General features: G+C 45.3%; 2 protein-coding genes across 2 annotated transcripts in view; one reads left to right on the forward strand and one right to left on the reverse strand.

The window, feature by feature from the left end:
• Positions 1 to 54: 54 nt before the first annotated feature.
• On the reverse strand, positions 55 to 10,406 carry CSUI_009822 (zinc finger lsd1 subclass domain-containing protein). The gene is made up of 3 exons (XM_068069931.1): positions 6,813 to 10,406; positions 5,583 to 5,855; positions 55 to 4,918 (listed from the first exon to the last, which is right to left on the reverse strand). The coding sequence occupies exons 1-3, from the start codon at positions 7,983 to 7,985 to the stop codon at positions 1,904 to 1,906; spliced, it is 4,461 nt and encodes a 1,486-aa protein (XP_067918092.1). The 5' UTR covers positions 7,986 to 10,406; the 3' UTR covers positions 55 to 1,903.
• The window catches only part of CSUI_009823 (uncharacterized protein), a 3,240-nt gene continuing 645 nt past the window's right edge, over positions 10,011 to 12,605 (forward strand). The window contains exon 1 of the mRNA XM_068069932.1: positions 10,011 to 12,402. Within this exon, the coding sequence (XP_067918093.1) occupies positions 12,153 to 12,353 (201 nt within the window). The 5' untranslated portion in view covers positions 10,011 to 12,152 and the 3' untranslated portion in view covers positions 12,354 to 12,402. The remainder of the gene's footprint in view (positions 12,403 to 12,605) is intronic.

A 12,605-nucleotide genomic window follows, 5' to 3' on the forward strand; every position in this document is an offset into this window, starting at 1 on the left:
TGTTAGATATCTTTTCTCTGAGCTAAGAAGCTTCTCTCTCCAACTAGCTCCTACCATTTTCATACCGCCTCTTATGGCCTCTTCACTTTGGAGAAGTTGCGGAATCAATACACAAACAGGAAGAAGAAGAAGAACAAGAAGAAGAGACAGAAGGATATAAAAGTATGAAGGATCTATACACGTAGGATATCTATCTATCCTTCATACACTCATGCCCACTTGAATCATCCAGGATATATAAGAAGAATACATGAGAATAGACCTACCGTATACATATACAAAATACCTAATAATAGACGGGAAGGTTCTTCCCTGTTCTTTTTCTTTTGAAGAAGAGAGAGAGACACAGAGAGGACAAAGGAAAGAAGGAGATAAGAAAGAAAGAAAGAAAGACGATAGGGCCGAAAGAAAGAGAAAAAAAAGCGATGGATCAAGCGTATCTGTACATGATGAATAGCGCTTGAGAATAAGAAAAAATACAGGAAGAAGAAACCACAGATCAGAGACGGGGACGAGAGCCGGAATACGCTAGAAGACCGACGAGACCGGTAGATACACCATTGAAGAGGTGAGGAGCCTATCAAGTTGATACACTTGAAGAAGGAAGGAAGTCTGCAGATAGATACAGAGAGATGTAAATATGGACAACGAGAAAAAGAATTGGAAACATAGCTGCTAGCCCTCCAAAGGCAGTTGAATCTCCCGCAGAATCAGAGACCGCAACTGAGAAGAACAAGGGGGGAAAGAAAGAGTGAGAAAGAAAGAAAGAAAGAAAGAAAAAGAAAGAAAGAAACCTGATTAGAGGAGCGACGAAAGGAAACCCATACACCACGCCCCGCCCTCCTACCTCCATCCCCTGTGTGAATAGTCATACAAACATACATACACCGGCCATAGATGAATTGACTGAAGAGAAATTCATAGACAGACTACTAAAGATAGATACAGATCTATATATATGTGAAAAAACCCCAAGTCAGTTGTACTTATTTCTTTGGGCGGAGAGAAAATTCTTTCGATCCAACGGTTCTGAGACAGATCTTTCTTTCTTCTTTCTGTCTTGGCACCCCCGTCAACATGCTTCATTATTACGATCATCTTCTTCTCATCGTGATCATTCTCTCATTCGCTTCTTCCTTTCTAGGTAGGATCTGTTTCTTTTCTATCAAGAGACGGACGATGGCGACACCAATCTCGATCTCCAACATGCTCCTGAAGAAGATGAAGAAGACGACAAAGAAAAAGAAGATCGTGATCTGACCTCTTGATATAAAGCCTTCTTACCTTTTTTCTTATCTCCCCCTCTATCTGAGACATCTTCTTTTTCTTTCTTCTCTTCTTTTCTTCTCTTTCTGTCGTCCAATCCTTCCCCCTTTACTCTTATCTTCATCCCCTCTGATGTAGCGCTGCCATAGGCATGAGGGAAAAGAGGTCAAGAAAAGAACAAGATCTACTCCCCACTACTACTAGGAAAGAGGTGGACATGAGTATCTTCGTCTTCTTCTACTCCTGCTTGTCCCTCTTTCAAACCTAGCGAATCACCCCCCTCACCCATCCCCCTCTTGTTCTTCTTCTCCTCATGCAGCTATCATTCGCAGATGGCCTTAGTTGTTCATCTCGCTAGTATTCGTATTCATTTATTCATTCTTTATGAAAAGCGATGGAAGGAGTTTCTATCCTAGTACTGCTCTACGTCGCTGGAAGCTCCTCTTTACATCTTCCTTGATCTCCCCCCCTCCCTCCTGTTGCTGTGTATACACTAGGGCGCCCTCACTACTACTCCCTCCTCGTCATGAGAATGTGCTGGATAAAAACCACTAGTATGACTATGAGAAGTAGTACTAGTAGTAGGGGTATGTTTCGTAGCTTGTCTTTTTACCGCGCATGTCCAGATAGAAAGTCTCTAACGGCCTGAAGAAGATCTAGAGGATGAAGAAAATGAGGAAGAAGAATCCGAGAGCTCAAGCTGATTGATACTCCAAACATTACGATCACCTTCATCTTCTTCAGCACACGTTTCTCTCCTCATTCTTCTCTTTCTTTCTTCTATCTTTCTTTCTTCTTGCTCTCCATGCGAAGACCGGTAAGAAGATCTCTCGTGCTCTTTGATACCCACCCCATTAGATCTTGACTGAGTAGATGAAGAAAAAAAAACAAGAGAGCTGCCTTCTCCTCCACTCGCTGTCTCTCCCCCCAGTGATCTATCAGACACTTGACTACGAGAAGAACTTGCACGACACAAGTGAGCTCTTCCTTCTTCCTCTGAAGAGGTCGATGCCGATCCAAGCCTTCTTCTCCTTCTACTATCACTCATACTTAAGCCGGGAGGATGAGAAGGGCTGTGACCTTGAGGAGGAGATACACCATCACTTCTGACGTGTTGATTCTCAGGAATTCTTTCTTCTCTTTGTCGAACGACATGAGACGAAATTGAGGATGAAGATTCTTCATCCTCCTCTCTCCCCTGAAGATGACCCTGAGGGAGATGAAGCTGACGAGCTTCGTCGTCTTGTTGTGAGGGGAGAATGGATCTCTCCTGTTCTTCTTCTTCTCGTCTTCCCTCTACGTCTACTATTTCTTGTGTCTCCTGTCTTTCTTCTCCTGAAAGAGAATGAGAGGAATTGCGGAGAGATGGATTCGCAGGATCCACCACCCGAGAAGATCTCTGTCGATGCAAAGAAGAAGAAGAAGAAAAGAGAGGGGATGAGAAGTAGAGAGATATACGCGGATGATCTCTCGCACTATGGCGACTGCCTGGAGATGCCGAGATGACTGTACTTATGATAGAAGGCGGAGAAGAAGGAAGAGAAGAAAAAGAATACGAACGCGAACTTCTATGTGAATGAGAATGATAGCATGGAGTATGACGATAAAAAAGATTCTCCGATGTCTGGTCTCCCCTATCCCCATCATCTTCATAATCCGCTCGAGAGAACGTCGATGTGGGAAATCTTAACAAGACACGGCTAGCTGATGACGGTCTCCCTCCCCCCTGTCGAGCTGCTGTCATGATCCATGGATCACTCGCGACTTGTCTATTCTCTTCATCTTCCTCATCTTCCTCGAGCATGGCTCTTGCGACTCTTGATTGAAGACCAACGTCCATTAACATAACTCTCCCTGATCTATTATGATGACTCCTATTTCTGTACGAGGAAGAATCATTCGAGTCTATCAAATGATCTTGCGCTGTTGCAGACACACTTAACCTACTCCTCCTCCTTGTATCACTAGATAGCAGCTCTTGACCCGTACTATTATTACTCAAAGAAAGAAGATCTACACTCTCCGTCGATCTATAATGTGATCCCATCGACGAGACTCCTATGCCTTCGACTTCTTCATTCATTCTTTCTTCTTCTCCTCCTCCCCGTCCTCTTATACCATTCCTCTCTCCACTTCCGGAGATCTCTCCCCCCCCCATGAAAGGGGTGGCTGTTCTTCTTCTTCCTCCCTCTTCTTCTTCTTCTCTCCCTTCATCGAAAAGACCAGAAGAACTCGAAGAAGATAAAGCAGGATAATGCCTGCTGTCGTCTCGATCTTCCTCTAGATACACATTTTGTTCTGGATGTGTGAAGCCTCTTCGTAGAACTTGAGAGGTTCCAAGACTGGAAAGTGGAGGGAAATGGCACCCCTGTTGAAGGCGATCTTGTAGTGTAGCTGACGTAGGGCCAACAGCAGAAGTAGTAGGACGACGGGGTGGAGATGAACCGATAGTCCTGCCTCTTTTCAGAAGAAGAAAGGAGAATCGACTGCGATTTCGAGACGCGAACCTTCCCATCAATCCTCTTCCTCCTTCTCCTCTTATGTTCCTTGGAAGATTAGAGGTGCTATTCACATCAACATGAGAGAGTGAAGAAGGCAGAGGGTCTAATCTCGTTTGCTCTTGTTCTTCTTCTCTTCCTCTCCCCCCCCGATCTCCTGTAGATACACCTGGTGAAGGACCTCCTTCTCCTGATAGATGAGAGGAACCACCCCCCCCTCCCCTGTTCATTCTCGTTCTTCCTCTTCCCCCTCCACCACGAATGATTCGGCTTAAACTCGAAGAGAAATGAAAGGAATGACGATGGGGGTTTCCGACGTGATTCGAAAGATCTCTTCTTCCTTCTCCAACTTCTCGTCCTCTCGCAGATGAAGAAGACGAAGAGGCAAACATGCCTTGTAATGCTGTAGGTGAAGTGTTCTGACCTTCTTCAGTTCTTCGAGACAAGAAACCCTGTTGACCTGTGTCAAACCGTCGAGTTGACAGAGAAGAAATTCTTCTTCTCCATCCATGACTACCATGCGACGGGTGATGAGAGGAGAAACCTAATGAAGAAGAGAAAGTCGACGAAGAAGAGGAATGACTATCCCCATGACTGTGGCTGTAATGCTGGTTCATCTCTGGGTCTTCTCCAGCCCCCTCTTCTCCTCCTCCTCCAGGTGGGGATGTCCGAGGGTGCATGCGATTCGACAGAAGAAGTCGACTTGGGAAGAACGTCGTGTGTCTCCTCATCGTTATCATCCTTCTTCTTCTCTCTCTGACTGACGAAAGACTCTCTTCTCTCCCTCTTTCTCTTCTCTCTTCTTCTTCTCCCTCTCTTGCTCCCCCCAGCGCTCTTCTCCATCTGTCTCTTCTTCTTGAAGAAAGAAAGCCCCTCCTCATCCCTCCCCCAGCACCACTAGCGGCCGAATCACCATGAGAAGTAGTAAGAGAATAGAATCTCCTAGAGCGAGTCCGACTGTGACTACTTCTCCTTGAACGAAAGAACAATCGACTTCCACCACCGCCTCCTCGACGTCCTCCCCCCCCCCGGCGCCGTGAAGTCGCAGGATAATCGACTTGACACACTGTATGGCATTGCCAGCACTCGACGTAGATCGACCCCAGACAGGATATATTACGAGTATTGCAACGGCCACATATCACGATCATCGCCTACGGAAAAAAGATTCAAAGAAGGAAAGAAAGAAAGAGAAAGAATGAGAAAGAGTGAGAAAGAGAAAAAGAAACGAAGACGAGAGATAAGAGAGGAAGAGAGACAGACTGATAATATTTCTAAAGAAAGTAGGGAGACGGTGAAAAAGGACTTTCAGTCGATTCTTTTTCTTCTTCTTCCGGGTGTATGTATCGATACATCAACATATATCCATAAACAGGAGTCTAGCTCTGAGTGTATTTCATTACGTACTAGGTTTGTCTGTATAGGACAGAAGTGTTGAAGAGCTCCGACAGAGAGAGAAAGTGCATGCGAAACACACCTTGATACACAGGGAAACAACGCCACGTCAGTTTGCAGGCCTTCATATAAGAACGTAGAGATACATAGATTAAAGAAAGATAGGCAAAGTAAGAATATGTACACAGATTGGGGATAGAGTGACACTAAGGACAGATAGGTAATCAAGGGTAGACAGATTAAGGAGATTAAAGATAGATAAATTGACGATAGATAGATAGATGAAAGATGGATAGATTGACGATAGGTGGACTAAAGATAAATGAATAGATAGATACAGACTCTCCGAGACCATTCTTCGTATGAGACGTGAATCATGAAGGCCTTAGGTGTCCTCCTGTAACCCTTCAAACATCCTCTTACCCGTCCACCGGTGAGACCCGTAGTAGGAGGAGGAGCAGAGGTGAGAGTGTCGTCATGACTATTGTCTCCTTCAGTCCCCTGGGGATTTGTCTGGAGAAGATTCCTAAGCTGTCCTTGCTGGGGGCGAGGCACCGCATTTAGAGTCAGACAGCTACTGCACTGTACAAACTGCGCTCGGCTATCGAATTCTAAGAGCTGCAGACAGTTATGACACTGAAGACGAGCTAAAACAATCTGGGGAGTCCGATTCTCATCCTCTCCTTCTTCGGATCCCTAGAGAGAAAAAAGAAAAGAAGAAGAAAAAGAAAAGGAAGAATGAATGACATATAGGGGGCGTCGCCTGAGTGCAAGAGAGAGAAATCATATAGCAAGAGAAGGGGGGTGAGAGGCCCCCGGAGAGAAGGAGAGCAGTGAAGCTTGTTTATTGAAAGGAGAGAGAGAAGGAAAAGGAGAGAGAAGGAATAGATCAGTTGAGAGAGATCGTGTATATATCTCCTAGGTAATTACACATGAACAGGCATGATGTGGATAGAAGTATGACTATTAGCGGCTGTGTCGAGTGTCCTCGAACCCATGGATGGACTTCTCTCTCTTCAATTCTAGACAGAAAGAAAAGAGACGTGGAGAAAGAGAGAAAACGAGAGGAGAGAAAAAGCGGATATACGATGGATGACAGGAGATCTCCAATTCTCTTGAGAATTGAGACAACACTGAATGGACGATGAGGTAAACATGTGAAAAGGAATGTGTATTTCCAAGATACATAGAGAGGACGAGGACCCCCTTAGAAGAGGGATAGGTACAAGATAGCCCAGAGATGGATAGATACATAAATAATGTACAGAGTCAACCCTTCCTTGAAATGATCGATCGGAGAGTTCGTTGGTGTGTACAGGCACCTCATTTCTTATTCCTCCACGTGTATCTTCGATGAGTTCCTACGTCCTTTCCTCTCTTTCTCTCTCTCCCTCTCTTCTCTTTTCCTTCTTTTTTCTCTTCCTTTCTCTCATCGAAGCCCCACGTTCTATCCAAGTGGTTCATCGTGTCATACCCCGAGGCACCTCTTCCAGTCACACACGGAGGACAGCCCCAGACGTCTTGACAACCCGACTGAGAAGAAAAAGAAGAAAAGAGAGAAGAGGCTAGTCCAAGAGAGAGAAGATAGAGAAACATTCTTTCTGCTTCCTCTTTGGAATCTTTTTGATGGAGAAAGCAAACAGACTTGCCTACCTGCGTTAAATGAGGCGGAGGGGGGGGGAGATTTTCGAGGCCTGCAATGCATGCGAGGTGACCATCAGGCAACTCTAAGAAAAAACAGTCTCCGCCAACATAGACAAAACAATTCTCATTCTCTTCTTTCTCTCCTACTTCTTTTCCTTCTTGTCTCGTTCCTTCTTCTCCTCCTCCTCTCTCTTCTTCTCTCCTTCCTTCTTCTTCTTCTTCTTCTCGTCTCTCTCTTGGGAAGACTACAGAAACTTCATTCAAACCAGCAGAATCGCTCCGTCTTTCGAGTTCTCGCCTATTGTCCCCTCCGCTACCCCGACCGTCTAGCCCCAAGCTTTCATGCTCTTCTTCTCTCCTTTCTCTTGAGCTACCATTCACATGAAGACCTAGATTTCTCTGATTGAGAGAAGTCCGTCTGTTCCCTCGAGAATCTGAAGGCACGTCGACTGCACGACGTCCTACATTGTGATGAGAAGAAGAGACGTCTTGTTCTTCTTCTTCTCTTCTTTCTCCTTCTCTTCTCTCTTCACGAGTCAGACAAGAGGAGATCGGCCCCTGCATCTCCAATACATCATCCTCCCTCGCTCGGGAAGTCTGATCGCTTACAGTAGCTTCTCTATCAAAGAAAGAAGAAGAAGAAGATAAAACGGATACGTCTACAGGTATGACCGACACATCATCTGCTTCTGCCGCCTCTTCAGGCTGTTGCTGTCGCTCTTCCTGAGCTGGTCTTGCTTCGCTAAAAAAGTACGATTCTGTCTTGAAATCTCTCGCTAAATGGAAATCTTCCCCTTCTCTATGAACGTCTTCATTGCCTATACTCTCGAGGGAGAAGGGTCTACTATTTTCTTCTTCTCTCTCTAGAGTCGTCCAACAAGACGCAGAGAAGCTCTTCTCTTCTGCTAGCTCTTCTTGCCGCTTTACTTTTTCTTCTTCTCTTTCAACAGATACACAAGGGCACTCATCGTGTCTCTCTCTTCTCCCTATCGTTCTACTTCCTTCTGTTTTTCTTACTCCTTCTTCTTCTTCACCTCCACTTCTCCGATGGACTGCAGCATCTTGCGTCGCTTCTTCCTCTTCTTCTTTCGTCTCTCCTTCATTCTCCCCTTCTTCTTTTGTCACACTTAGAGACGCAGGTGCCATAGATATGAACGGACTTGGGAGGTCAACTGCCTTCATGATGGGAAAGAAACCGATTTGAGCTGTACAAGATGTCTACTATGTCACAGGTGGACGAAGCTTAAGGACTGAGGGAGAAGAAGGAGAAGAAGAGAAAGAAGAAGAAGAAAGAGGAAGAGAAGATGAACGTGTTCACCTCATTCTTCTTTTCAACACCCCTCAGTCTAAGGCTGAAGGTAATAAAGATGTGATCTCGGTCATGATGAAGGAATGATCAAAATGACCGATCATTGTCCCTACAGCCTTCTTATTCTTCTTCCTTCTCCTCGTCTTTCGTCTACAGAGTGAAAGGAAAATACTTCAGGGCGAGACACACATGAAAAGACTGAAGAAAGTAAAGAGGGGGAAGAAAAGAAAAGAAAAAGAAGAAAAGATTCCTCCAGGGAGGACACGGCGAGAAGAGGAGAAGAGACCCAACTTCTCTCCCTTTCTCCTTCTTCTCCCCACCCTGTTGCTGTTAGATCTCTGAAGCAGATCACATAGAAGGATAGAGAGGAAGTCACTATACACGTAGCAAGCAAGAAGATTCTTCTCGTCGTTATTCTTCTTCTTCTTACGTATAGAAATCTTCTGACTGACCACAGTCCCCCCGTACTTCTTTCCTTCTATCGACTGCTGTCTCTACAACCGACTATAAACTCTTCTTTACAGAGAAAACAGACTCCAGTCAAAATAGAGAGATAAGGGATTCTTATAAGGAAGAAAGAAAGGAGAAGAAGAAGAAGGCGAAGAAGACATCATTGTCGCACGCGGTTTGCTTCAGAATCTGAAACATGAGAGAAGACGCTCTAAGCATCTTTCTCACTTTCCCTCTTGTCCTCTTCTCTCTTCTTGAGAAAACGGACGCGCTTCAGGAAAGAGATGAAGGAGAGAAACCTTGCTTACGCAGCGCTGAAAGAGAGAAAGACCAGCTCTCCGGGAAGAACAAGTAAAGGAGGTGGAGGTGAAGGAGTAGACAAATCAAGATTTCCTTTGAGCTGAAGAGAAGAGAAGAAGGCCTCCTATCTCTGCCTCTCTACTCTCATACTTCCTAAGAGTGAAGAGAGAAACTAGTAAACGTTTCGAGAGATGAAGACGAAAATGAAACAAGACAGAAAGAGACACGGAGACAAGATACAAACAGAACAACCTTCTCTCTGTCTCAGTTTGGGAACAAGCAAAGAAATAAAAGATCTTTTAGATGAAAGACAAGAGAAAACACAAAGCTCTCCCTATGCCTCCCGACAGGAATGAACCAAAGGAGAGAGAAGAAAAGAAGGGAAAAGAAACCACGGCGCACGCATCGTGCATGCAGGTGCAATCCAGGGTGGGCAAGTGATGCAGGATCTACAAAGCCTACTCGAGGCTCTTTGAAGGTCCAACGAGAAGCAAGAATGAGGTGATTACGAAGGAGAATGTTCGGGAGCAAAGAAGAGAAAGAAAAGAAGAACGTACGGTAAGAAAGAGTAAAAAAGAGGAATGCCAAAAAGCACGGATACCAAGAGGCTTCCTGTAGAAGCTCGAAACAGGCGAGGCAATCTTCCAGGAGTGAAAGGAAGAAACAGGAGAAAGACGAACTGCCGAGGAGCAGAAGAAGAAAAGAAAAGAAAGAAGAAGTGAATAGAAAAGGAAGTAAGAGAGACTGACAAATGACCTGAGGATGGAGAAGTTTGGCTGAGAAAGAGAAGGCAAAAGACCAAATTGAAGGAGAGGAGACTAGTAGATGAGAAAAGAAAGATGAAGAAGATGTGATAAACTGTCGATACTCTAAACGGAAAAGGAAAGGAAAAGATCAACTAGAGACAAGAAACATTGTAATTGGTCTTTGATCACTTGAGCTAGACGGGTCAAAGGCATTCAAAGCCTGAAAGGAGAGACTCTTCCTCTCTCTAAAAAAGACCATACCAATGGGGAACCAGATGCAGGCAACTTGAGAAAGATGGTCGGGAGAAAAGAAGAGCGTTAAGACAGTCAAGAAAAAAAAGAAACCGTAAAATGAAACAGGGATCAGTTGACAACCCCCGTGGACAAGGAGGGAAGCTCATGCGGCGGTGATCGCCCCAACGGAGCAAAAGAACTTGAAGCGATCTCATGACAAGGGATGAACCAAGGAAAGGGAGCAGCAAAAAAAGAAAGGATCGGGCTGAGAAAGAAAGAGAAGAGCTTCTGCTCCAGCAGAGAAAAGAACGGCGCATCCATGAACAACTGGGCTTTTTCAAAGTGATTCGGCTTATATAAGAAGAAGAGAAAAGCAATAAGAGACGGGGGCCCTGAGATACTGCTGCAGGAGCCTGTTGAAGGATCTTTCCCTGCGGAAGGTGTACCGATCTTAAGGAAAGAGAAATAGACTTGAGAAAAGCACAAATCCGCTTGCAAAAGATCTTTGTTGGGCAGCGATCTTTGTAGACAAAAGGACAGAGAATTCACGGAGACGAACGAGAGAAAAGGCAGGTATCACAAAAGGCGGGGGGCACTTCCTGGGCAGGGACGGCTAACTCCTACCCTTTTGTCCTGCTAGACTCATAGGAAGATACAGGTATGTGTTTACTAAACGTCCAAGAAAGTTGCCCGTATGGCTGGTAGGGTTTTCCTTTTCTCACCTTCGTTTTGAAAAGGCAAGCTGAATACGCGTCTCCGGACAGACAAATCCAGGAAATCAAAGAGTGAATGGCAGCGGGGAAATCGTGGGTCCCCTCAGAAAGAGCCATAGGCATTTGCCCGGTTTTCCGGGTACGCAGAATCCTCCCTGTCTTCCTAACAACTCAGGAGTTTCTTCCTTCAAGGTAGCACGCGTTTTCTCCTTTCTTTCTCCTTCTTTGTAGCAGAGGAGTGCCAGTCCACGCAAGTTAAGTCCAAGTGAAAACTTCCTGCCCTTCTTACGGCACACATGTCTGCCCCTCACCATTCAGTCACTGCCTGCCTAGCCACGATTTTTGTCCGCTCTCTTTCGGACCCTTTTACCTTGTTCGAAAGGACATGTCTCCGAGGAAGTTGAATCCAAGAAGACTTTCATGTTGTGTCAGCGGCCGCTGCTAGGTCAGGTGTCCCTTATGAGATTTATTGCTTGCGATCCAAGCAAGGGGTTTGCCTGTTCATTCGAGAGAACCGCGATTCGGTGTGCTAACTCCTGCAATAAGGGATAGTTTCTCCTATCAGAGCGTGGCCATCTTCCATAAGAAACGGATAGAGGAACAGAAGGCAATTTCTCTGCCCGTCTCCCGTCTTAATTCGTGTTTCAGAGTATCGCTTATAAACAAGCATGAGCTCCCGTTCCTTTTCTGTGCTAAAGAAGACAAGTCTAGAAATCAACGCGGGTAGATTCCTTCATTCTTTCCCTACGAACGCATTCCACCTAGCTTCTTGTTTTCGCCCCTAAGCCGCGTGGCTTCTTGCGACAGCGTGTCGAGAAACTACTCAAAAAAGTAGTTTCGATCCTTCCTCGAAAAGGAGGTATATTTCTTATTGTCTTCTTCCCCTCGCTTCAAACTTGACTGTCCTTGTCAAAAACGTGTGTGAACAGTCCAGGAGCTTTTCAGTTGGAGAGCTCTTAAGGCGATCAGTCGTCTTTCAAGTGTCTGTCTCGTCTCTTCCGTGTCCTCAAAGAAATACACAGGTAAACAGGTAGCTACACTCATCCTTTTCACCCAGTTTTACTTTGAGAGACACCTGGGTTTCTCCATACCATTCATTCCTTCTGTATTCGCGACTCCATCTCTATATCCTCGATCAAAGAGACAGTCGAAGGAATTCATTCATTCAGTCTCCTTGTTGCCGTACCGTTTTCTTTTCTCTTTCCGTGCTCCCCTTCTTCACCGGCACGTTTTTCTACTTTTCGCAGAATCTTCTTCCTTTCTTTCTGACACTTCTTCAACACATCTTGTCAACAGTCTCCACAGATCTCCACAAAGGAAGAATCGCTCTTTGGCAGCGTGTCCTCTTTGACTGTTTCTTCTACCTTGTCGTCTTACGGACTACACATGGACTGGTAGCCGGTTAAGAGAGAGAGAATTCCTAAGAAGTTTCCCTCTAGGCTCCTGGCTTTCCTGCTCGGGAATCTCTCCGAACTTCGACGAGAAAGAACATACTTGTTCTCTCTCACTTCTACTTGTTCTCTCTCATTCTTTCTTTCTCCCTCCCCGGGGTCATTCCTGTCTTCTCTTCTTCTTCTGTCTCGATCATCATAGAAATATGAATGGTGCGGGAAGCACAACTTCACTAGGTTCCGGAGCAGCAGGGAGTAAAGGGTCTTCAAAGTCTCGAGGGAGGGCTGCCGGAGCGAATTCCTCTTCTTTCTATCAAGNNGGGGGGGGGGAGGTTGTGGGGGTTCGTCTTTCAGCCCTACTTCAGGATCACGTACAGCTGTCTCTTCGTTTCCTTTACCTTTCTTAAGGCATACAAATCGAGCTAAGACTGTCGCCAATCCTTCAGTCGTTAAAAGGTATAGAGACTTCTCCCAGGAGAAATAAGAAGCTTTGTCAGGTTGTCCTCTCTCTGTTTTCTCGTGTTATGTTTGTACTCACATTCATACAGAGACAGACAGAAAGACAGATACACACACGTCCAGGTATATTTCACTGGTGTCCATTTAACACCTCACATCTAGGTATGTATATATATACATATAGACACGTTGATTCGTCT

The sequence above is a fragment of the Cystoisospora suis genome (genome assembly GCF_002600585.1).
Source record: "Cystoisospora suis strain Wien I chromosome Unknown contig_6124, whole genome shotgun sequence".
Lineage (NCBI taxonomy): Eukaryota > Apicomplexa > Conoidasida > Eucoccidiorida > Sarcocystidae > Cystoisospora > Cystoisospora suis.